The 25,871-nt window shown below is 50.9% G+C and overlaps 1 protein-coding gene across 2 annotated transcripts; it reads right to left on the reverse strand.

The window, feature by feature from the left end:
- Window positions 1-5,228: 5,228 nt before the first annotated feature.
- Window positions 5,229-24,998, reverse strand: LOC127383697 (putative neutral ceramidase C). 2 transcript variants are annotated; one of them, XM_051617022.1, is made up of 20 exons: window positions 24,872-24,998; window positions 23,710-23,789; window positions 23,160-23,312; window positions 22,460-22,636; window positions 21,936-22,063; window positions 21,301-21,378; window positions 20,229-20,349; window positions 18,848-18,973; window positions 18,423-18,509; window positions 16,649-16,753; window positions 16,435-16,516; window positions 15,877-15,992; window positions 14,333-14,427; window positions 13,584-13,623; window positions 12,736-12,831; window positions 11,521-11,616; window positions 10,839-10,988; window positions 10,075-10,134; window positions 8,826-8,914; window positions 5,229-5,418 (listed from the first exon to the last, which is right to left on the reverse strand). In XM_051617022.1, exons 1-20 carry the CDS (start codon window positions 24,996-24,998, stop codon window positions 5,229-5,231), a joined length of 2,196 nt encoding a protein of 731 aa, XP_051472982.1. The 2 variants fall into 2 exon arrangements, with proteins under 2 accessions (XP_051472982.1, XP_051472981.1); XM_051617021.1 differs by having other exon boundaries at window positions 23,710-23,827; window positions 24,868-24,998.
- Window positions 24,999-25,871: the final 873 nt, after the last annotated feature.

A 25,871-nucleotide genomic window follows, 5' to 3' on the forward strand; every position in this document is an offset into this window, starting at 1 on the left:
CCTGAGTGCCTCAGTCCTTTCCTGCCTCAGCTTTCACCTGAGAGGGCTGGTTTCATGCCTGGTAAATAAGAGCACACTTGGCTCAGTGGGGATGGATTTGAGGGCAGAGACAAGGCCAGAGGCTGCCCAGCAACACCCTGAGTGTTTTCAACATGCACTTTGGTGACACTGGGCACACGCAGCAGAAAATCAGCAGCATTACAGCTCTTTCTTAAAGCAAAAAAAAAACCCCAAAGGTCTGAGGGTTATTTCCACCACCTCTTTGGCCACTGTTTGTTTATCTGCCAATGCTGCAGGAATAACATCTGCTATAAATTGACTACGGTGGTAATACCTTCATGCCTCTGCTGATCCCAAGGGAGGTGTCTTGGGGGTGATAGCAACAGAAAGATGGAACATGGAAAAATGAAGGGGTAGATGGGGTGATACAGGACTTAGGGCTGCAGGGGATTGGTCCCACCTTGGGAAGAGCCTGTCACCAGGTCCCTGATGGAAAAATCACTTTTAGTCCTGGTCATTTTAAGAAAATGAGACCTGCCACTTGGGAGACTATCAGAGCTACAGGACTGAGCAACAGCAATTCCTGCCTCCATGCCTGGTAGAGGCGACATTAACCCTCAGGTTCTGTTCTTCCTCCTTTCCAGAGAGATCCTGAGGCAAATAAATGGGGGGGAAGATCTGGTACCTTGCACAGACAACCAAGGGCCTCCCTCCCAAGCCAAGAGATATTTTGCCCAAATAGCCTGACATTGTCCTCACAGGCTTCCAAAGGGCTCAGCTGCATTCTGGGCTTTAACCAGAACAGCAGCTCTGCCAGCTCTACTATTTCACCTCATTAGATTTTCCTGATGTCCTGCTTTCATTTTCTTTGAAATCAGGACAACGGCAGAATTCACTTTTGGGCTTTAATGTTTTCCCCTCTTGGAGAACTGGGCTTCCCTCTTTGCTCAGAAGAGGCTGTCCCATCCACTCTGGAGAGCAAGAAGGATTTTTCAAGAAATCTCCACCCCACAACCCAACTTGGAACATGTTCTTTCCCATTCATAAAGATGTGGGCTCCCAGTGGATAGCAAGACAAAGCCAATAAGCCATACCCATCCTCCCCAAACAAGTCTAAGATGTGTTTGAACTGTGAATGATGAGAAGATCAATGGCCCAGGAAAAAAAAATTAAAGATCAGCAGATGACCACAAGTTTGGCTGTTGGCAGGGCAGGAAGCCAAAAAACTGCCTTCTCCTTTTTTCCAGCTCCCTTCCTGGGAAACCTCTACAGCACAGGGCCTCACCTCTCAGGAGTGAAATGAGAATAAAAGATGCCTGAGGATCACACAACAACTCTGTCTCTGGAGCTGGATAGACCCTGAAACATTCCATGCCAAAACATCCCATGCCAGAAGATGGCATCTCATGTCCCACTGAACTCCCTACAGAGGCCTCTGGGACAAGGTCTCCAGTGGCTTTCAAGGGGAGTTGCTTCATCTTTGAGCTTGCATGGCTCCCTTTTCCCACCCACCCAACTGAATCTCCCATAGACCATCTCATCTCCCCATCACCTGGATTCCCCTCTTTGGGGGTAAAACATCCCACAACTCTGAAGCACAATGTTCCAGTTGGGGACTACAAATGACCAGAGCTCACCATCTGCCTGGGGGTCAGCCTGGCCCTGGTGGTCCTCATAGTGCAAGACAGAGGCACGTCAAGGGAGTCTCCCTTCTTTCAAGGGCTGGAAATTATTTATAGAATCATAGACTCATTAAGGCTGGAAAAGAAATCCAAGGTCGTCGAGTGCAACTGTCAACCCAACACCACCATGCCAACTCCTGAAGTATCATGTCTACACATTGTTTAACACCTACAAGGGTGGTGACTCCACCATTTGTAACCCTCAAAACTTTAAACTTGTCTAAAACTACAATTCTCAGCTGCCCTTTGTGAAGTGCTTGGGGGAAGGGGGTGCTTAGACAAGTCCTCTCCTTCAAGGGGTGCTGGGAGTGGGGTGCCCTCTCCCTGGAGAAGTTCTGTTACCTCAAGCACCTTTCTGTGCCCAGAGCCTTGCTCTGGCCTGGCTCCAGCTACCTGCAGAAGACGTGGGCTGTGCACATCCAGAGTTGGGGCTGGTTGAGGGAAACCCCCTGAAGAGCAAGGTTCCATGGTCTGCAGACCCACGTCATGCAGACACAGCCTGAGATGTGAAGGTGTTAAAAAGCCAATAGCCATTAGAGGACCTGGGGGTGGGTTGCACACAAATATCCTCTGTTGGACGCATCCAACCAACCACAGGATCAAACAGGTCCTAAAAGATCAAACGAGTCCTAAAAGATCTGACAGTTCCCAGAGACAGCCGAGGGACTCTCCCCTTTCCCTCAGTGCTTTGGGTCAGATCCTAATTTAACAGCCCTTCAGAAAGAGTTGTCAGGCCCTGGCCCAGGCTGCCCAGGCAGTGGGGGAGTCCCCATCCCCGGAGGGATTGAAAAGCCACATAGATGTGGTGCTGAGGGACATGGGGATTTGGCAGGGTTGGGGGAATGGATGGACTGGATGACCTTAAAGGTCACTGATGATTCAATGACTCTGCATCACCAAACACTGCTGGTAGTTCAGGAGGGATAAACACAGTCCAGGGGTGGCTCAGGCTCTGCCTGCAGCCGCTCGCTCCTCCAAGACCAGTTCCTAAAGCTCATGCTCATTTATGTCCCACGATGAAGAACAAGGTGGAGCTTTTCCTTGCCCGCAGAGCACGTAGACAAGGCACAAACAAGGCTCCACGTTGCAGGAGAGCAGCCCGAGGGAGGGCAGAGCAACTGCGATGAGTAATGCTAAATTTAACAGCTGGCAACTTGCCCAAATTCCTGCGTTTGCTGATTTTTTTTATTATTATTATTATTTATTTCTTCTTCCCCGAGGCCTGGGCTCTGTTCAGCCTTGAGCTGCTTCTGCTGAACGACAGCACTGGCACCTAGTGGCTGCTGGATCCGCAGGCAGGAGGGAAGGGCTGCTTGTCACCGCCGAGCAGGAGAGGACAACCACGATGCAACCCAAGAGTCACCAACCCCAGGGCTTCTCACACCAGCCTCTCTCACAGCGCTGCGCTCGCAGCTGCCGGGTTCCCTGGACACCAAAAAGTGATGGAGGGCTCCAAAAAAAACGCAAAGAGCTTGTGCCCATGGGTGGCAAAGAACCCAACGAGCCTGCCACGAGGTGCTTCACAGGGGACCTGCTCTGGGGCACCAGTGGTACTCCCCACACACCCTCACTCTGGTCCTTAGCACCTCTTCTCCCGGGAGGAACACCAGCTTCCTACAAACCCTCTTCTGGGGGGTCACATTTCAGAGGGTGAACTTTGCCCGTGAGCATTTTTTAACTGCACAGTTTGATTCTCCTTGCATGAACACGGTCCTGTACAAGTGCTACTGAAGAAAACAAACCCACGATTGGTGTAATGCAATAGCACAAACAGAATTATCTGCAGCAATCAAATAAAACATCGTGGTGGTGCCCCAGGAAAAAACAAGCCACTGTTTCCTTTTTCCTACTGCATTTCTTCTAGGAAAACAGGAGCATTCCCATGCGATCTGTTCTAGCTTAAGCAGGAAACAGGAAGTGGAGGGAGGTGATCATTATCCTGGGATTCATTAAGCAGCCCCATTTTCAGGCCAGAAAGTGTCTCCTGTGTCCCCTACTGATGACCTGGCCCTGTTTTAAGACCATGCACGGTCTTAAAGTGAGCAAAGTGGGGAAATAGAACCTTGCAAGAAGGTTTCTGGATCATTTTGGATCAACTGGAGTGTAGCTGCACTGGGGCAGCCTGTCCCCTGGCACAGTGGGATGCTGGAGCAGCATCTTCTGCTGCCCAGGTCCTGCAGATGGGGGAGTGAGTTATTAGGAAAGAACACTAAGAACATCTGCAGGGATTCAATTCCCAGTGGTGTTCTTCCAAAGCTCTCTCTTTCCCGCCTCAGCATTGCCATTGCTTGGAGCTCCTCCAGATAGGGATCTGAGAGAGTGGCTGCAGCTGCTCAACATGAATAATTCATTCTCTCCTACTGATCTTAAAGAGAGGCAGAAGGATCTGACTGAGGATTCTCTGAAGAATTCACGAGACTGAGTACAAAACTGGAGCGTGTTGCTGGAGCTCATTAAACATTTACAACTGTTTAGCTGCAAGACACTACAAGATTCCCAAATCTTGTAGGCGTATTTTCTTCTCCCTGTGGACCCTGGATCTACTACTTACAGAGGCTGGAAGAGACTCGGGGACTGTGGAGCCATTCCTGCTTATGGCACTCCATGGCAGTGCTGGTGGGAGGCACCTCAGGAGGGACCTGCCGCCAGCACCATGTCAAAGTGGTCATGGCTTTGTCCAGCCAAGCTCCTGAGTCTCCCAGGAGAATTTCCTCTACCTTCCTGGGAGCATTTTTGTGTTGAAACCCTTTCAGTTAATGGGTTTTGTCCTTCTGCCCCGTCAATGGTGTCTTCATTCTGTGCTTTGATGAAACCCTCCACTGATCCTTCACATGGACGGGAGGAGCACCGTGAGTCCTTCTGGTGACCCACCTGTCAGTGATTCAGGCTTTAGCCATGCCATCTCTTTAGCTCTTCAGCCAGCCAGAGCCTGCTCACCTTGTGTCCTTCCTGATGCTGAAATGAAGCGGGCTGAGGTCTGCTCAGAGCTGCCTCACCCACAGCTTTTATCCATAAATTCCATTCTTACTGATTTCCATCTGCAGCACCTGAAACATAAACTTATTGAGGTTAAATCCATGCTTTGTACTTCAAGCATGACTGAGGAGTCTTCTCTTTTGCTACTTCGTGAATTCAGCAGCATTTTCCACTTTTATGGAGTGAGCTCAATTTTATGGATAATTTTATGGCCTGGATTACTTCCTGGTGTTATTCCTTCTGCCTATTCACAGTCGAAGAGCTCTTGGTAAACGACTAAAGAAAAACAATCACAACTTTTATTAAAATTTGAATCAGCAGTGATGAGATCTGGCCAGGAGAGGAGCAGCTTGAATGAGAATATGTTGGACACGTGAGACTGAGTGGCAGGTAGAAGCCAAACCTTTGCAGGAAGTGGAGCTTTGCACAGCAAAGGATGACCAGGGGCTCTCCAGGGCCATGTACAACCATGTACAGAGTCACATATGCAGCAAAAACCTCTCCCAGGTGAGCACTGTGAACATCACTGATGTCCAGGAATGAAAGGATTCCTTCCATAAAGGAGGTCACCTACAGAGCTGTGACTTCAAAGGCTGAAGACGTGCCTTCAAATGGAACAGAGACAGCTTTGCTGATGGACAGTTTTTTCCTGTAGTGCCCAAAGTACCGGATCCTGTAGACACCCAGCTCAGTGTCCTGGGGGATGTGCCACTCAATGGTCACTTTGCTCTGCCCAAATATTCCTTTGCTCCAGTAAAACCTAGCAGACAAAGAAACAAACTGCCATCAGCAAGGAAATCCACTCGATCGATGTAACGGCCCAAGAGCTCACTAAGTGGCATGAGGTGGATGCCCTCCAGCCAAGTGTATTTCAAGAGCTTCTTGTAAACCTTTCCTCATAAATTTAGGCAACCAGCAAGCCAACCCAGAACCCAGCACAGCTGAAAAATATCTGGAGACATGGAAGAAGAAGTCAGCAGTTCTTTTTGAAGATGAGGAATACTTCTACCGTGGTTTTACATCCCCCAACTCCACATCATAACCCCAGCCAACATTACCCCTGTGAGCAATGTTCACCATAGGGTGAATGGTTCATGCTGAAGTATTTATGGATGGTCACAGGCAAAATCTACCACCACCGAGGTCAGGGCTTCTGGCACCCATTTCCAGACCACCCTTCCATTTTCTTTTGCAGACTCCTGGTGCAAAAGCACTCCTGGTCAACCCCAAAGCTCTCCAGACACATCTTCTGGGGTGAGGGATTTTTCAGCCAGTTGGGATAGAGCACTTCTTGGGGAGGTGAAGATGAGGAACCTGCTCTTCTTTTTATATTGGGCACATCTTTTGATACAAGTGGCACTGCTGGTCACACCCTTAATTGTATCTGGAGTTATCTAGATAACTCATGAGAGTTATCTAGTCCTGCTGAGATAACATCCCCATTTCAGGGCTGCAACTAAAGGAACCAGATGAACAAAAGGTGTTGATTCATTGGCAATGGTAATGAAAGGTTTCCTCATACCAGTCTTGCCAAGACTGACATAAATATTTACACACATACCTGGGTGAAAAACAGTGAATAATGGGAAAATGTGGTTTGGTAAACAGGGACCAGAGGCTGACACAGGACCCATGTATCTGCCTGGTTGCTCTTGTCCAAGGTTTTGCCTGTGGATTGCAATGGCTTCTCTTGGGGTGAAGGCAATATTGTCTTGGGAGGTGACAGTGAGGTGACAGCACAAGGCCCAAAGTGCTGGGGGGTCTCAAGCCTGGGTGCCTGCTCCAACTTGCCTGGAGGTAGCCCTAGGCAACCTGCTGTAGCTGCAGCACTGGATCTGTTGGGAGCTGGATTGGACCAGAGATCTACAGCTCAAGCCTGGCTGTGACCTGAAAATGCTGCTGTGGTACATCTACGCCACCACCTGCCTCCTCCCCATCCTGCCCCCAGGCTCCAGGAATCACCTCTCTGGGACTCTAGCTCAGGTCTCCCCTAAGAAGAGGTTCCTCACAGATGAGGTCATGGAGATCTAACCACATCTTATCACCATTGGCTGTTTGCTAAAGGCAGGGCCAGGCAAATTTCTGCCTCTAGCTCAGTCCCTTCTCCTAAACAGTCCCAAAAAAACAATTACTGGCCCCATGCAGAAGCAGGGTGGGGACAAACACTGCTCTGCTGCAAGCACCAAGGCAGCCTCCAGCAAAAGAGCAAATCTGCCCTGAGCCCTCACCCTGTCCCTGCTGGGGTGGCAAAGGCAGGACAAAGGGCAGATGGCAGCTGTCCCTCTTCCCCAAAATCTGCACCCTCTCTAAGTAAACTTTCATATCTTTTGATCCCTGAGATTAAAGCACATTTCACAGATGCAGCTCACAGCTATTTAGCACTTTGCAACACTAAGCAAAGGAATAAATAATGTGGTCCTCCCTTGTGCTACTGCCCTTTGCAGCCTCAGCATGTTCGGTGCTAGAACAACCTCCATAGTCTGACTCTGCTAATAACAAGTAAAAATGCTGGATGCTCCCTGTCCCCATCACCTGAATTACTGGCACTGCAAGGTTAACACACTGGCATCATAAAAAGTGAGGTAAAATCGTTAACGGAACCATTTTCCCTTTGTTGTGGTGTTTGGTACTTTCCTGGGACACCAGGAAGGGAGACATCACTGTCTGCCTTGGTTTGCCTTCCGGCCAGCCCCTTAGGGCAGGAAAAGGCCAAACAGCTCCTCTTCCTTGTCAGCAGAACTCTTCAAGCATCCTTCAGAGATCCCAAGTCCTCCTCAGGGAGGAAAAGAAGACACCCAGGTTCTCCTCTTCCTAGTATCATGGCAGCACATTCTTCAAGTTTTGCATTTGTCTTGGTTTTTCATCCTCTCAAATGACATGTTATGAAACATTCTCAGTGTTCCTCACCAAGATTTTAGGAAATCTGTTGGGTTTTTTGGAAGAGGAAGGAAGAAGGGCAGGTCTCCACACATAGGTGATAAAATGCCATCATTTCCCTTACTCAAGGAGGGAACTTGATGGGAAAGGGTGACATCAATGAGACTGACAAAGTGACATTGTGCAAGTATTAAACAGAGGGCAAGCACTTAGAAATGCAGAGCTCCAAGTGCAGGTAGGAAAAAATCTCCCCAGCTGGGACAGCTGGAGTCCTGGCTCCTGAACCAGGTTTAGAGAGCAGCTAGTTGCACTTGGGCAGAGAGAATTATGCCCTATCAAATACTCATCATAAATTCACAGGAAGATTTGCTGGAGCACAGGAGGTTCAAAGTGAAACATAAGGAAAAACTTTGCTGTGAGGGTGACAGAGCCCTGGGACAGGCTGCCCAGAGAGGCTGTGGAGGCTCCTTCTCTGGAGACATTCCAAACCCACCTGGATGTGCCCCTGTGGGATCTGCTGTAGCAGGGGGGTTGGACTAGGTGATCTCCACAGGTCCCTTCCAACCCTGACAGCTCTAGGAAGCCAAGCTGTAGAGAAAGCTGCCCCTCTGACATCAGACGCTACGTGTTTGCACCGGGACATCACACGGTCATAAGAACCCAAGATGGAGGTTTTTGGGGGTCCAGTTTCTCACAGACAGGTTGCAGAGCCAGGTGGGAAAACGTCTGGTTTTATTCAAACAGGGGAGTAACTAGAAATCAAATGGGTTGACAAAAAACACCTTTGGCATTCCTGTTTCATGTGCCAACTTCTGGTGTGGCACTAAAAGATGCCAGCTTTCCTGCCTAGTGGTTATTTTTCCTTATCACTGACATCTCTAACCTTAACTTTGCCTTCTTACAAGCTTCTTTTAAACTGCTGACTGCTTCTACTTTATGATGCGCAGCAAAGCTCTTCCCTCTGAGAACCCTGCTCACATTTTCCCTTTAGTATCCTGCTCATCAACAGGCAGATGGATGAAGCAGCTGGGCCACCAACCTTCCTGCTCTTCCTTCTACCTTTCCCAAACTTACAAGCCTTCATTGCAGAAGCTAGACCTGAGGAGAAGACCCATTGTCGTGGTCCTGACAAGTTAACCACCCAAATATGGACTGATCCATCCCCAGGAAACACCACCTGCGTGGACAAGACCAACCTACAGTTGGGAGCTCTGAAATGAAGCCCTTTGGATTAAACTGGCATTACTCCCTGGAGCCTGTGGTACAGGGAGATGTGGTCAGGGCACCCACCTGGTGTCCCAGGAGGCATCGTTCTGTACCACCTGCCAGTCCTCTGAAGTGCTGGTGCGTCTCTCCACCGTCAGGAAGTTGTGTTCAGTCTGGAATAAAAATAACAGGGTTAGCCAGATGCTGCAGGCACAGGCATGTCCCCGCTCCTCTGTGTCACTCTAAGCTGGAAAAGGGGCTACACTTCCGTGGGCTTCACTGCCAGATGTGGGGATTCCTAGCAAGAACACTTACATTTCAGTGCCAAAGCCCAAACTGAAAGAATCAAAAAGAGAACGGACAGGTGAGGTAGTTGCTGTTAATGTCTGTGCAAGATGAGGGATGGGACAACCTGCCCGGGTGTGATCCTGTGCCACCTGCTCTCGGTGAACCTGCTGGACTAGGTGGTCTCCAGAGGTCCCTTCCAACACCTGCCTTTCTGTGACTAACGAAGCACCTCTCTAATTTTCTTTGTTTCACTGAAATGCTGCACCAGGCTGATGGGATGGAGACTGGACACCACCCTTGTTCCAACAGGGAGGCGCTGGACACCAACCAAGAGCGAGCTCTGGGCCCAACACACAGGATCTGGCTGGGGGATCCTTCCCCAAGTGGCAAAAAAAGCAGCAGAAGCAGCAGACACCCCAGAACCGGCACCACGGCCCCCGGCTCTGCTGGGGGAGCGGCGGGTCCGAGGGGTCTGGCGGGACAAACCCCTCAGGGCCAGGAGCAGCCCAGGGAGCTCAGCTGGTCGTCGCCCTCCCAGAGTCACAGGGTGGTGAAGGTTGGAAGGGACCTTCAAGATCATCTAATTCCAACCCCCCTGCATGGGCAGGGACACCTCCCACCAGCCCAGGCTGCTCCAAGCCCCATCCAACCTGCCCTTCAACACTGCCAGGGATGGGGCAGCCACAGCTTCCCTGGGCAGCCTGGGACAGGGTCTCACCACCCTCACAGCAAAGAATTTCTTCCTTATATCCAACCTAACTCTCCCCTCTTTCAGCTTCAAACCATCTCCCCCTCATCCTCTCCCTCCCTGCCCTTGTCCCAAGCCCCTCCCCAGCTTTCCTGGAGCCCCTTCAGGCACTGGAAGGTGCTCTCAGGTCTCCCTGGAGCCTTCTCTTCTCCAGGCTGAACACCCCAACTCTCTCAGCCTTTATAGGAGAGCTGCTCCAGCCCTTGGATCATCACCTTACCCCTCCTGACACCTGAACACCACAGATTCAGCTGCCCCAGGCAGAGGCAGTAACTCCATCCCTGACTCCATATTTACCCCGTTCTCCGCCGAGTTCCTGGGGTTGGCACCTACAAAAGTTACTTCAGCGACTTCTCCCTGTGGGGGAAATTGAGCTTTGTATTAAAGACTGAGCAGGGCACTGCACGTTAAGAACACCCTTTGAAGGTGCCACTCAAGTTTTTTTTAGTGGCTTGGTCGGGGGTTTATACGTTTTTTGTTTATTTTAATTTTATTATTTATAGATTCGCTTGTTGCAGCAGCAACGGGCACCGCAGCACAAAAGATTTCTGTGCAAAAAAAGAGGGAGGGGAATAGGTGGGATTTTGAAGAACCCCTCCCTGCTTCCCTCCCACCTTAGTGCTTGAGACAGCAGTGGGATGAAAGCCCTGCTCCCAACACCTTAACTAAATGTTGAGCACTGAACACTGAACCCTTTCTGACATTTTTATTTCGTTTACATTCTGTACCAGAGGCATCAAAGGTGACCTGATTTCTGCTCGTCAAGAACCCGCTGAACCAGAGTTGCCTCTTTAATCAGAAGCTGTTCTTTTATGGTGAAGCCAAAGGGGAACCCTCCTTCACGTTGCATATCAGGGGCTTTTACTTGTCCCCTTCACTCACTCATTTCAATCACATTCAGTGCAACGACATTGGCACAAAAGACCTTTTCGGCCGTGCCCACTAAGACCTTTGAGGTCTGGAGACCACTGCGACCCCGTGGGAAAACAAAGCTTTTCAGCAGAGGGGTAAGGATTCAGAGGTTTCCCGCAAAGGCTTCGGCAGCCCCCCGAGGGTCTCACCACGCGATACTGACGTCTCACTTCTCGCAGCACGTCCCCGAACGCCTTGCTCGGCGGCGCGCGGTCGGCCACGAGCGGGGGCACCAAGGTCAGGTTGCCAATGTTGAAAATTGGGGGCTCTGGGCCAGGAGGCAAATCCTGGGCTGTGTGCTGGGGGAGGGAAGATGTCCTCATTGTACAGGCATGCAGATAACCAGCACTGTGGCTCTTCACCCAAGCCCCCCGTCTACACGCATTTTAAGAATGAGGGCAATAAAGTGAGCATAAAACCAAGCAAGAGGATGGCTGCCTGTGGAGGAGCAATCCCTGCAGGACACCCTCTGCCCTGATGCTGATTCCTCCTGCACCTTCACATGGTCCCAGATGCAAAGGTAACAAAGTACAGCAGATTTTTTTTTCTTCCTTTTGGTAGAAAAGCAGCAAGCTCGGGGCACACTGAAAGTCAGGAGGAGCCTATTTTCCAGACTTCAAACTGAAAACACCCAGAATTTCCCAAGTGGTATGAGCCCCCCCCTCCCCATCACAGGAACTCCTTTTATACCATATGAGAATGTCTCAAAGTGGTTTCTTAGGAGAAAAGAGAGGGTAGCAACCATGTAGCCTGAGGAACAGATACAGCCATCACCACTTGGAGGTTTTAAATGTCAGCAGCAGCACGTGGCATATAGCAACTTGGTGTTACCGTAGCAAGAGCCCTTGCAAGTCCTCTGAAGAGCTGGATATAAGCAGAAAGGGTGTGTGGTCCATAGATAGTTGATGCAGCCTCATAGCGTTGAGCCTAGCAGAGGACAAAGTTGGAAAAGGAGGGTTTGAAGGGCTCTTGAGTGCTTTGTACAGCTCATCCTACCCTGCCAAGAGACCAGCACTACACCTGTGGGGATTTATTTATGCCTTTGTGACTACAGAGACAACCCAACAGCTTTTGCCAAAGTATCTCTGCTGCAAGTCCAGGTTACACATCATTCTCCAAACCAACACAACCAGGGAGGACCAGTTGTCACTCTTCCAATTACCACAGCTCTTTTACTCTTTGAAAGTCTTATAATGTAGGCTGTCTCTCCAACTTGCTGGGTCAACTCCAGTTCTTCCAACATTCCCTCCCAGTTTAGGGTTTGTAAACCCAGGGAGTCCACACCTTCCCCAAAGCAGAGCATCTGCCATGCCTTCTGGGGACACTTAGAACTGGGCCTTGCAAGCTGGACTGCACTCTGCTCCACAGCAACGTGGCACTGTGAGTCATGTTGACCTTAAGACCCTCCAGCTCCAAGTCCTGGACCAGTCTCTGTTCAGTGGTGCCTGTGACAGGACGAGGGGAAACGGCACCAAGTGACAACACAGGAAGCTCCACCTCAACATGAGGAGAAACTTCTTTCCTGTGAGGGTGACAGAGCCCTGGGACAGGCTGCCCAGAGAGGCTGTGGAGGCTCCTTCTCTGGAGACTTTCAGGACCCATCTGGACACGTTCCTGTGTGACCTGCCCTGGGTGTTCCTGCTGCAGCAGGGGGTTGGGCTGGATGATCTTCAGAGGTCCCTCCCAACCCCTGATTCTACAGTCTTTCTGCTGGCCATTTTGCCAACTAATCAAGATAATTTCTAACTCACCCAAGTCATCAGGAGATCACTAAAACAGACCTGAGCTCAGAGGACTTCCCTTCAGCACATGTGACCAGGTTAAAGCACCCATACGTAGTCTCTAGCTATGGTCAGGAAACCACACTGGCCCTAGGACCACGTCATCTATGCCAGAGTGAACAAGGATTTCTGCCACAGATTCTTAAGGTTTTCATGGCAACAGAAAAGTGTGCTGAACATCCATCATTTCATAGGAATTATCATCCCATGGAGCCAAAATCTGAACCCAGCTAAGCAAGTTCAACCCACATTTTTGACTGTTTACCTGGTATTCTTCATAGGTGGTGATGTAATGGGTGTAGACATTGCACAGGCCTGCAATTACCACCTCCATTCCTGGTGTACCATGAGAATCAAATTCCTAGGGAAGGAAATAAACCATTTATCATGTAACAACTGCTTAATACACATCATCATCATTATTACTATCACCACCATTACTATGTCTATTATTTATCAGGACAGAACTCAAAGTTATGGTGAGGAGAGGGCTGGATGTCCATGCAACCCTACAAAGGTAACTTGCCCATTGAACATCTCTCCTTCAGTTCCTGCAGGAAAAAAAGGGATAAATTGCCTCCTACTCTAGTAAATTCAACACATTTGGGTGGGTTTTTCTGTTGCTGATGCCTGTATTCTCAAGAAAATAAACTGGTGATGTTTGAGAGCTCAGTGAGTTCTGGAGATTGAGATTAAACTGGGATTCTTGCTGCAGCTGATAACAGGATGTATCAATCAGGAAAATGGAATTATTTTTTTTTTCTCAATTTTTCTCATGTTGCAAAATTCTGGTAATGATTGAGGAGCAACCCCCAGATACAAAAGTCTTGGTAGTATCTGTTACTCATGGATCCTGGTTGAATTACCCTGTGTTGGCTTGATAGACTGAAACCCCACCAGTTTGCTTCTTCTGGGGCAGATATTCATCTCTCCTGCATGTCAGTAAGCACATGCAAAATGTGTCTGAAGCAACTGAGAGAAGGAACCACCTGAGAAACATTTGAGGAACATGACGCCATCTGGGAGGAGGCAAGGGAAAAACCAGAAGGATCCAGAAAGGTGAAGATCCAGGTAATGCTGTGTTCTGGAGAAAGCTCCTCCTCAGCAACTTACTTTTTTAACAGCTTCCCGTAGCCTGCGTCCAGACATGGTCCTAGGGGCATGAAGGGAAGAAGGTCAGACTCCAGAAATGCAAGGAGATGAAGCAGGAATCACTGGCTGGACACACCACCAGGAGTCACAGAATCATAGAATCATTAAGGTTGGAAAAGATCTTAGGATCATCAAGTCCAACTGTCAACCCAACACCATCCTGCCAACAAAACCATGTCCTGAAGTGCCACGTCCACACATTTGTTTAACACCTCCACTGCCCTGGGCAGCCTCTGTTCCAGTGCCTGACCACTCTTTTGGTAGAGACATTTCTCCTAGTACCCAACCTGAACCTCCCCTGGTGCAACTCAAGGCCATTTCCTCTTATCCTATCACTGGTTACATTGGAGAAGAGACCAGCTCCCACCTCCCTCCAGCCTCCTTTCAGGCAGTTGTAGAAACAAGGCCACCCCTCAGCCTCCTCTAGCCCAAACAACCCCAAGTCCACACAGCTCAGCACCTCTTAGGGCCTCTCTGCCATGAGCTCAAACCATCTCCCAGTTCCTTTCGCCTCATCAAAACTGCATTTTCCAACCAACAGCTGAAATGATCTGGGAAGCTCATTCATTCCCACGGCTGGTTTGCAGACAATGGGAAACCCCAGGACAGTTTTGGGCCTACGGGCCCTGCCTGCCCGCAGAGTGTGGCTGGGAGGCTGGAGGACCAGCTGCTCCCTGCCCTGCACGGAGCAATCCCAGGGGGACACATACGTGAACTCTCCAGGAACAGCAACGATTGCCAGCGACCCGATGGTAGCAAGCTGGACATCAACCACATCAGGGTGCCAGGGGTGAGGACGAGTCATCTGAGGTGGGGGGGGAAAAAAAGTGGTTATTGGGGACAGCAGCAAAAAAAAGGTATGGGAAGTGTTTGCCTTCCTACAGCCATAAATCAGGCAAATTTTCTTGGTAGATGGGCAGAGGAGGAAGAGTTTCCCCCCCCAGGTGTGCAGCAAGTGGTCTGACCATAAGAGAGAGATAAAATGTGCCAATACTCTGGGTAAGGCAAAAAAAGATGTTGCTGGAGAGGCAGCTAAAAGCAAAGTGGGTCACTAAAGTCAGGGTAGCACCTGGAAACCCCTCACCTGTATGGGAAAAGGATGGTGGTAGGACCAGTGAGGTTGAGCATCCAACCAGGATGCATCAGATGTGATGCAGAATTTCTAAGTCACTCAGGGGGTGATCACTGAATCATATCACAGAGTAGTTTGGGTTGGAAGGAACCTTAGAGATCATCCAGTCCCAACCCCCTGCATGGGCAGGGACACCTCCCACCAGCCCAGGTTGCTCCAAGCCCCATCCAACCTGCCCTTCAACACTGCCAGGGATGAGGCAGCCACAGCTTCCCTGGGCAGCCTGGGACAGGGTCTCACCACCCTCATGGGAAAGATTTTCCTCCTAATGTCTCACCTAAATCTCCCCTCTTCCAGTTTTAATCCATTCCCCTCATCCCACCCCTCCCTGCCCTTGTCCCAAGCCCCTCCCCAGCTTTCCTGGAGCCCCTTTCAGGCACTGGAAGCTGCTCTAAGGTCTCCCTGGAGCCTTCTCCTCTCCAGGCTGAACACCCCAGCTCTCCCAGCCTGGCTCCAGAGCAGAGCTGCTCCAGCCCTTGGATCATCTCTGTGGCCATCTCTGGACCTGCTCCAAGAGCTCCAGGTCCCTCTTGTGTTGAGGGCTCCAGAGCTGGACACAGAAAGGAGCACTGATTTTCTTTTAAAGTTTTAAGTGGGATTTGGGGAAAATTCAGCAAGAACAAACACCAGATCCTGTCTGGGACTGAGCAGCCCCGAGCATGTGGATGGGCTGGGACTGATGGGGTAGCAGCTCTGCAGAGGCTGACTCAAAGGAACAGCCCTTCCCCATGTGAATGGGGCATCCCTGGGATGAGGACCCAAGCAGTGGGGGGATCTCCATCCTTGGGGACTACCCCAGCTCTTCTGGATATGGTCCTAAGCAACCTAGCTGCAGCATTGGCCCTGCTGGGGGTGAGGTGGAGCCAGAGACCCCCACCCCATGGTACCTCCAGCCTGAGCCTGGTTGGATTCTACCTGTGGATGAGTGAGTCTGGCATCAGCTGATGTTACAGCTCATCGAACCTACAGACCCTTGGATAAACATGACAGGAAAGCAGAGAAGTTGATCGGATGCTCCCAGGGGAAGTTAAAGCCCAGTAGAAACCTCTGAAGACACCACTGAGAAGGTGGGTAAGTCCCCAGAGTTTCCAAAAGGCACCAGGACAAGTGACTTCATTGTACCTCTCCAGTGCTGAAGAGGATTGGCTTGGGTGCATGGCAGGCTTTGGTCCTGTTGGATGGCTCTCCCAGCAGCTGGTCCCGGATTCCATCCCAAAATGGGTCTCCTTCTACTGCACCTTCAGGGGGAAATACCTTTTTAATTTTGTTCCTTCAGCTGCCCCAGAAAACTCAATTATTTCTCCCTCCCTGACAGGACATTTCTCAGTGGATTCTCTCTCCTTTTCTGGGGTGGTTTGAAAAGCCAAGCTCTGGCCCAGCTGAGCTCCATCTTAGCAGCCTTTGGATGATGAGAACCAATGGGAAGGGTTGTCCCAAAGCCAGCTCTTCTCCTCCAGCCAGCACTCCTTCCTTCAGAGCATGGTCAGATCCTTCTCCAGAGCTTTCTTATGAACACAGATTTCTGAGAGGGCTGTAAGGTCACACCTTCCCAAAAAAAGCATCCCTTTGGAGACTGTGGCTCAACCAGATGTTCTTAGCTGACCCTGGGGGTTTGAATCTATCTGTGGGATAGATTCCCCATCTGTATGAAGCTATGTTGACCTCTGCTCCCTCAGTTACCTTGTGTGAAGTTGAAAGCTCCCACTCCATCAATAGTCCCAGCAGCAAAGCTGTATCCTAAGGCTGGTTTACATGTTTTAACCTTCATCAGAAGGGGGGAAAAATGATGGAGAGATATTTTAAAACCATATTTCAAAAGGAGTTCCCCTCAGCCTGCCAAGTCCTGCTGTGAGAACACGACCCATGGCCAGAGCCCAGGAGCTCCTGCTCTCACCGTGTGCGTGGCATTGAGCTCCACCCAGACATCACTCATGTTCACCCACTGGTGGGCTGAGCTGAGGCCTCCAGTGATCTCCTGGGCAGCTTGGTCATACAGCTCCTAAGGGACACGCACAAGGTGAAAATCCTTGAGGAAAAAGAAATCAGGAGCCCAGCCCTACTGAGATCCAGCTGTGTGAATGAGCTCTTCATTCTGCTGACACCTTTCAGTGGCCTCTTCCAAGTGTTAAACCTCCCTCCTTCTTGTCTACCACCCCATCTCCAGATCCCACATGCCCTGGGCCCTGCAAGCTCTTCCTGCCTCAATTAACATGGACACTCCATGCTCAGTAGTTTCATGGGTGCCTTTCTTCTCACAGCTGAAACCTGCCCCTGTTCCACCAGGATGGCAACTTTTTTTCCCCTCAGTTGCACCTTTTTGGCATTTCTCACATCTTAGACCAACCAGAAAAAAACAATGCATTCTATGGGAAGGATGCACTTTGTTGCATTCATGGCTTCCCAACACTTGGACTCCAGCTGTGCATTTACCACAGGGCTAAGATGGCAAACGTGATGGCTAAGCCATCAGAGAATGGGTTTGCTTGGAAAAGACCTTTCGGATCATCAAGTCCATCCAGTTGATCCAGGATTGCCAAGGCCACCACTGCCCCATGCCCCTCAGCACCACATCTACACAGCTTGGAAACCCCTCCAGGGGTGGGGACTCCCCCCCTGCCCTGGGCAGCCTGGGCCAGGGCCTGACAACCCTTTCCATGAAGACATTGCTCCCAAGATCCAACCTCAACCTCCCCCGGCACAACTTGAGGCTGTTTCCTCTTGTTCTACCACTTGTTCCTTGGCAGAAGAGATCGACCCCCTCACTCCAACCTCCTCCTCTCAGGCAGCTGAAGAGAGTGAGAAGGTCTCCCCTCAGCCTCTTTTTCTCCAGGCTGAACGTTCAGCTCTTCAGTGAAGGATTTCCTGGCACTCGTGCCCTAGGCTGGTACAAAGTGTTGCCAGGGGCTGCACAGGTTTAGTAGCATTTCCCACAACAGCTGGAAGGGACAGAAGATGCAGCCTGGCCACTCTGACTGGGACAATCACTTGGAAGTCATGATCAGCCTCGAGCAACTTCAGGGCAAGCATCTGAAACTCTGATTAAAAGGCAATGGCCACCATCAAACCTTTTGCTCTTACTCCTCCAGTTCCTACCAGCTGCTGGCCCTGAAGTGGTGCCAGAAACAGCCTTCTTACTGACCACTCCCACATTACACAAAGATGCAGAAGGGAAACTGGCAAATTCAGGTGATTTTCAAGCCCGAGGACACAGGTGATGTACAGGGACTCCAGGGTAGAGGACACCAGCTGAATAAATGCAAAGTCAAGCAGGGCAAGATGAGGATCTTCCCTGGATGTTCGAACTATTTGCCATAGTTTGGGAGCCTGATGCCCACGTTGGCCAACAAGAGCCCTGAGCTCTTTTTCTCCAACACCAGGGATTTTTCCCACCATGATACCTCTGAGACACATGCACGGGAGGGGCAACATCCACGTGAGGCACCAACGGGGGGTATGGAGATTAACCCACCAAACCAAGCTTCAAACTGCAACACCTGCAACGACGTCTCTGAATAAACGCGTGCGCTGCCTGAATGACCAGGAAACTTTTCCTTAAGCATCTAAACATGGACCTGAGGGTCACTGAACCCTCCAAACATTCACAAATCCAGGTGCAAGGTGCTGGGATGAACAACTCGCACCCACTGGTCAAGCAAAATGTCACTCACCCTGGCTTTCAGGTAGATGTTTTGCCCGATGATTCTTGTGCTGTCAAACATGTCACCACCGGGACCCCTGGCCATGCACATCGTCGCCTGTCAAGGAATTGGTTTCAAAGCCAGCAGGGACAACACGTAAGGTGGGTGATTGTCACACTGCGGGAGCCAATTGCCACCTCAAATTTGGGCACAGGGTCACTAGACCCTTTGCAGCAAGATAAAAGTCCATGCTGGGGCTGAATGACCAGAAAACAGGGTGTGTGAGGACAAGACACAGCTCTTGAAAGAGGCATCAAGACTAGTCCGAAAAGAGGTGGTGATTTATCTTTTATTTCATGTCCTCTTCATGCAAAATGGCCCACCCCAGGGGTTTGCTGCCCCACCCCAAGTTTCCCCCTCTCAGAAGGCAAGGTGGGTCAGTAGGAGGTACTTACCCCCCCCACGGGACAGGTGCTCTGGGGGTTGTTACACGACTCCCCCGTGTTGGAGCAGAACGGGCCCCTGGTGTTGGGTGACACGTCTCCCAGGTTGGAGGATGCAAAGGCAGCAACAAAAGGGCCCTGCCAAAACCAGACATGGTGAGATAACAGAGCCCTGGGACAGGCTGCCCAGAGAGGCTGTGGAGTCTCCTCCTCTGGAGACGTTCCAAACCCATCTGGACATGTTCCTGTGGGATCTGTTGTAGCTGGGGGTTGGACTAGGTGATCTTCAGAAGTCCCTTCCAACCCTGACAACTCTGTGAGAAGAACTTCAGGTCCTCACAGTGATCAGGAACATCTCCTCCAGCTTTCCCCACTGTAGAGGCTGGCATCACAGCCAGCTGATGAGCAGGCCAGGCTGGTAAACATTCCTGAGGCGACTCAGAGGATGGGAATGGGGATTTCAGAGGGTCCCAGGGGTTAGGCACAGGAAGAGCAAGGGGCAATAGGACACAACTGCCATTTCAGGGGGACCTTCACACCACTTTGGTGTCCAGGCAGCATTCCTTCATCCACCCCACTTTCCTTCATCCACCCCTTCCACCTCAGCAGCAGCTCTTCCCACCACATCCCAGCTTCTCATGCTACTGATCCAATGTTAATGGATCACGGTGGCACCTTGCACAGCATTATGTTTTTCTGCCAGGCGGTCACCCTGACTGATGTACAGGGTGAGAGCTGTGGCACCTGACCTGAGGGAACATCAAGGTCAAGCAGCACTCCTTGGAAGTGAGGCTGGTAGGATTCCTTTCCTTGGGATGAACTGCACGTGTTCCTCTGCCCAGAGCATTAAAATAGGATTTGGGCAACTGTTTAAAGATACACACAGGACACCCTCTCGATCACCTCGTAGCTCAAAGTGTCTGTGAGCTGGGTTCATGTCCATATACACGTTTCAGGGAGAAGAATGCTTTTTATTTGCACTCTGAGGATGGCAGATCTTCTGGATGAATGACAACCAGGAGGCAACACTGGCTGGAAGCCCTGCGAGGGAAGTGGTGCTGACCACGGACGTGATGCCACACCCCAGGTGAGATATATTGATCCCTTTGCATCAAGTATCCCACACATGCTTTTCTCCTGTTTCTGACAGTCCAGTCAAAATAAATCTGGGTCATTTCTGAAATCTAAATAAACACCACTGATTATTAGCTTGGCAAATTTAAGAGCACACCTTGCAATTTTCCCTTCTCTGATGGAAGAAAGTAAATAAATCAGAGCATCTTTGTCCTCCTTTTTCTGTGTCCTGTTTCCCTGTTTGACAGACCCTGCCTTGGCCCTTGGAAAGCACCAGCCAGGCCCTCCCTCTCTGTCCCAGCATTATTTCCCTTCCCACCTCTCCAGGAAGCATCCCCTTGTTCTTCTCCCGTTCGAACAAGTAGGAGGCGTAACCCACGTTGTCGCTGTTCACCAGGTGGTTGGAGTTGTTCATGCTGACTGGGTGCACAGCAAACCAGCTGGAGAAAGGACAGGAGACACACAGGGAATGCACTGGTCAATGTGAATGCTGGCAATTGGCTTTTTCAACCTGGATCTTGGCAACTGGCTTGTGGGAATTCTCTTTGGGAGAATCCAAACGCAGGCTGGTGGTACCCAGGGCTGGATTGACATGGGCAGAGTTATTCCCATCCTCTTCCTTCCTGACCAGGAGGCCTCATGGCTGTGATGGTCCAGGTCTTGAGGCCACAAGAAATTGGCACTGCCACTATCAGGGCTACCAAGGGCTATTCCAGCCCTGAACCTGCTCTTTCTGGAGTCTAGAGAATTATATTTTAGAGGGATTTTTTTTGTTTTTCTTGCTTCAAAGAAACAAGGAGGAGTCAAAAGTGTAAAAAAAAAAGGGGGGAAAAGCAGCACTTTCTTTTGTACAAAGGAGAAAACCCTCCTCATCCTCTTAGCACACTTGGACTCTTGCTTGTGACTTCTAAATGAGGAAAATTAATTTATGGCTTTGTTACTGCAGGTTACTTAATCAGCCTGACCTTGAGCTCTGAACTTGGTGCAGCCCCATGGAGGTGTTGATAGGATGGGAGCCAGAAACCCTGCCTGCAGGAATGGGGCACTTCCCACAAAATGGTGGGGGCTACAGAGAAGAACCATGAGAAGAGGAGCCCCAAAGGATCCTGGAGGTGCCAGGGCTGGGATGGGCTTGGAGGGGCACAGGTAGAGCCCCAGAGAGGATTTTTGTGCACCCCTACAAGGGGAAACCAGCTATGGCCATCTTCCCCAGATGACAGGGACCAGGATGTGCCCAGCTGCAGGTGGGCCAGGTGCTGCTGTGTCTCCCATGGTAGATGGAGGACAGTGATGGTCTAAGGGCAGGAGAGTGTGCACAGAAAGACAGAACTGCTCTGGAACTGTGATTTATCAGGATTTGGAGCAAAACACGTTATTTCAGTGGTCATTACCTGATAAGGCCCAGCTCCTGTCCATCCTCTTCTACCATCTTCAGCAGCACCATTTCTTTATCCGTGTTGGATGAATACCTGGGTGACAATGAAGAGGGGAAATCCCATAACCAGAACTGTCAGATTTAACACGTTAAATCTCCACCAGGTTGAGCAAGGAAAGGAAGAGGCTGTTACAGAGGTCACCAGCAGACAGTGAGACCTTAGAGGAGCATCTGAACAGGGCTGTGAAGGGAAGGGAAGAGTTTGGCTGCTGCAGACTTCTCCAGGAGCTGCTTCTCCAGGGGCTGGAGAGAGGACCTCTCTCGCAGTACAAATTCATGCACCAAGGATGGTGCCATCTGACTCAAATGCTACTGAAGACTATTTGTAAGCAAAGCCTGGGGTCACATCCCTGAGCAGTGCCTCACATGCTTGGGAGGGGCAACCACAACCTCCAAGCTCACTCCTGCAACTCGTTTTGGGGGATGCACATACCCAGGTGCCCAGGGTCGCTCTGCCATCTTCTTGGTCTCCACATTTTCAACCATCCCAATGGAATACCAGAAACACCAGCTGCCAGGTGGCTGGGTCAGGGCCCCGACTGAAGGGTCCTCTACAGGGCTGTGCTTCTCTCCTGCTGGAGGAGCTTTTACCTGCTTCTTTCAGAGGCTGGATTCTCCAGGTAGGAGAAAGGGCTGCGGTTGATCTGGCTGTTCTCCACAGTGCCCCTGTTCACGAAGAGCCTTCCTCTCCTCATGTTCTGGTGTGCTATGGCAATGCTCTGGAAAGCAGGGAGGGGGGGCTGTTAGTCCACGCATGGAAGGCACCTGGGAGGTGATCTGGAAAAACTCCCTCTTTTCCTGCCCCTAACCCATCCTTGGGAATCTGGGGGGCTTCCGTTTTTAATTAGGTAGCCTAAAATTCTATCAAATGACGTTGACAATTTGAAACCACCCGCCACTGACTCTTTCTCAGGACTCCAAGGCTTCTTTCTGGGGTTTGCTCCGATTCCACTGGGAAGCACAAACCCACCTCCAAGTGTGTCTTAACCCTCTGCCATTCAGCGGTGCCACCACGAACGTCACAGCAAGAGCTCCTTGAGTCACAAACGTGTCCCCCCACGCACACCTTTTCTGGGATCATGGGCTCTCCTGTCAACAGCTGGGGGGGCACAGACCTTGACGATGCCGTTGACGAGGGCGTTGAGGGTCGGTCTGATCAGCCCTTTGCTGGTGACCCAGAACAGGGTGTACTGGAAGTAGCCCCCAGGCCCCGAGTGCGTGTGGGTCCCGCTGAGGATGACGTTGTCCTGCCGGTACAGGGCACCGTACTTGCTCCTCAGCTTCTCGAGCACCTAAGGGGAAGCAGGTGGTCCTAAAATAACTCCCTTTTCACACCCAAAGGCTGGGGGGATTTCTATCAGCCCTTGCAAAAAAACCCCAAAACCATCTTAGTCCTCCCTCTTCTCTTGCTACCCAATAACCCCACACGTGTGGCACAAGCTCTTGACTTGGCAAGAGCCCTAAAATAATCAGATCAAGTAAGGGAAGACTTCTGTGGCCAACTGGTAGAGAAGGGATCACCCAAAGAGCCCCCAGCTCTCCATCCCTCCTCTGTGGTGCTGGAGACCCAGAGCTGCACAGGCACCACGATAATGGATTTGTGATCCATGGTAACATTTCCATCAGAAGCTCTGCCCTGAGGAATCAAAAGCTCTTCTTCAGCGGAGACACGACGTCTCTCCAAGGTCACGCTGCAAGGAGACCCCACAGCAAATGGCCAGCAAACACGGGGTGTTATTTAGCAATGACTTCAACCTCAATGTGAACACCAGAGACAACCCAACCCATGCCAACCACCCGTGTCCAGCCACGAACCTCCAGCCTCAGCCTCTGAGACACCATCCCGATGTCGGCGCTGACAAACACTATTCTCCTGGAGTCGTCATCCAGGTCTGCCACGATGAAGGCTCTGCTGTAGAGGTGGGTGAGAAGCCCCCTGCCCACCTGCTTCGGGTTGGCATAGCCCATCTGGAAGGGGAGAGCTCCATCAACCCCATGCAGCCAAAATATTGAGGGATGAATTGTTTTTTTAAGTAGGTGGGCCAGAAGCTGAGAGGACTCCTTCAGCTCAGGAACCACCTTGCAACCACCTTGTCCTGTGATTGCAAGAAACAGTGAATCATGGAATGGTTTGGGCTGGAAGGGACCCTCATGATCCTCTAGTTCCAACCCCCAAGCCATGGCCAGGGACACCTCCCACTAGACCAGGTGGCCCAGAGCCTCAGAGAAATTTCACCTAATGTTTGAAGACAGCAAGGGTTTGGCAAGACAGAGCCTCTAAACCAGAAGGCCTGCAAAAAAACCACTCAGAGATGATGAAAATCAGTTATTTTTGCCAACCCCATCTTTGATTCCCCCAACTCACCAGAGGAATTTCAGCCACGGGGCCCGTGCAGTCAGCTCGACCTACACCCAGTAAATAGTTTGCTCTTTCATTGGTGGCATCTGGAAGAGGAAAAAGTAGTATATTAGTGGACAAACATCTGCTCAGCTGCAGTGAGAAAAAGGAGGTGGCATGTCAGGAGGTACCAGGAAAAGGATGAGGGAAGAAAGAGAAGCACACCCTGGTGTCTCCAACATGTCCCATGTTAGTGCTCAGAGCTCAAAACCAAAATCACAGCAGAGCTACCAGAAGCTCTGGGCAATGACCTCCAGGCAAGCAGTGAGGAAAAGGCCTCCTGAAGGAGATCATGTCTCATCCCAGCCATCATGGAGGTGCAAAAGTCCTTCTCCAGGATGGACGAAGTGCCTGGGCAAACTCATGGAAGCAAAGTCATCAAGGGCTACTAATAAATAAATTAATAAAGAAAATCTACCTGCATGTCAGGAAACCCCAGAGCCACAAGCCCCTGGAGGCAGAGATAAGACTGTGGGAGAACATTTCTGTTTCCCAGTCTGGCCTTTCCTAGGATGTCCCTTAAAACAGGGGAGAAGCGAAGCACCAAGAATGGCCACAGACTGAGCACAGGGAGTTCCTCTCCTTTCAAATGTCAGGAGTGGACAGGGCTACACACCCAAACTGACCTTCCCACACCTCCTCCTCCAGGGGCCACAACCCAGGGCAAAGCCCTCGTGAAGAAAAAGTGAAGCACATCCAATGTGAGAGCAAACTTAAACTGGAAGGTCACATGTGGGGTGATGACCCATCTAGGGCAGGGGAGCCTCTGATGGGGCTGAAACAGTTGTGAAGCCCCTTGGTGTGATGCTTGGAGTGAGGGGCTCTGGGGACCCCCTCCACATGCAGAGAGAGGGAAGGGAGGTGGTCTGGACCCTTGCAGCCATCCCCACCCACTGTTCTTGAGGCTCTGCATCCAGCCCCAAGAGATGCTTCTGCTGGGTTGGACCACCCTGCTCCTGCTGCAGGGACCAGCAACTGCCCTGTGGGTGAGAGGACCACATGCATGGATGGTTATGAAAGCTCAGCAGTGGCCCCGGGAGCCTCTCCCTGTATCCCTTGAGTTTAAATTCCTGTGCTGGACACACATTGGAGCAGGATGTCATGGTGGGACTGAAATAGCTCAACTTGCCATGGCTCTCTTCGGAGAGAAAGTGGAGGGTGAGGAGCACCACGGTCACTGCCATCATCAGGACCAGGAAGACAATGAGGATCACTTCCAGGCGGGAGAAGGAGCACTTGGACCTCTTCCCACACATGGTGCTGGCACTGTGAAAGCAAAGGAGGCCCCGTGGGTGGATGGGAAGCTCACAGCCTTCCACCAGACCCAGCAGCTTCAGCTGAGGGAGATGCTGCAGACTGATGATCTTCAGCTTTTTCTGCTGCTCACCCACCCAGAGCACGTCAGAAAACAACCTTGTCACCCTAATAAGGGTTAATTGAGGAAACTTCATCCCACAGGGAGCTCTTTGGGGTTGCTTTCTGCGTGTTGCTCTTCCTCCCGGGACAGAGGTTTCTTTTGGGTTAAAGATTAACAAGAAAGATGATTCCAAAGACAGCTCTGGGAAAAGAGGCTGTTCCCAACTCTGACAAAAGCTCTGGTGACCTCTGCCTTGTCCTGCTTGGGCACCTGAGGGCTTGCCTGGTGGGAAGTGGCACTTGTAGCAAAGTCCTGCCTCTTGCCCTTCTTGTAAGCATCTGAACCAGGGGGAAATAAGCCACTAAAAGAGCTTTGGAAGTTTCCATGTGTCCTTAGATGTTTCAGCAGATAAAGTTTAGTGTAGATCCCATCCCTCTCTGCCAGTGACCACACCATGGATCTGCCACAAAAGGCTGGAGCCTTATGTAGACTGCTCAGGGGGGTCTCTGTCCTTGGGGATGTCCTGACCTGCCTGGGCTTGGCCCCAGTGACCTGGTGCAGCTGCAGTGCTGGCCCTGAGGAGTCCTCATTTTGCAAGACTCAGGCCTTAAGGTATAGAAACATGGAAACCCAGACTGGTTTGCGTTGGAAGGGACCTTAAAGGCAATCTAGTCCCAACCCCCTGCATGGGCAGGGACACCTCCCACCAGACCAGGTTGCTCTAAGCCCCATCCAACCTGCCCTTCAACACTGCCAGGGATGGGGCAGCCAC

This window comes from Apus apus, chromosome 4 (genome assembly GCF_020740795.1).
Source record: "Apus apus isolate bApuApu2 chromosome 4, bApuApu2.pri.cur, whole genome shotgun sequence".
NCBI lineage: Eukaryota > Metazoa > Chordata > Aves > Apodiformes > Apodidae > Apus > Apus apus.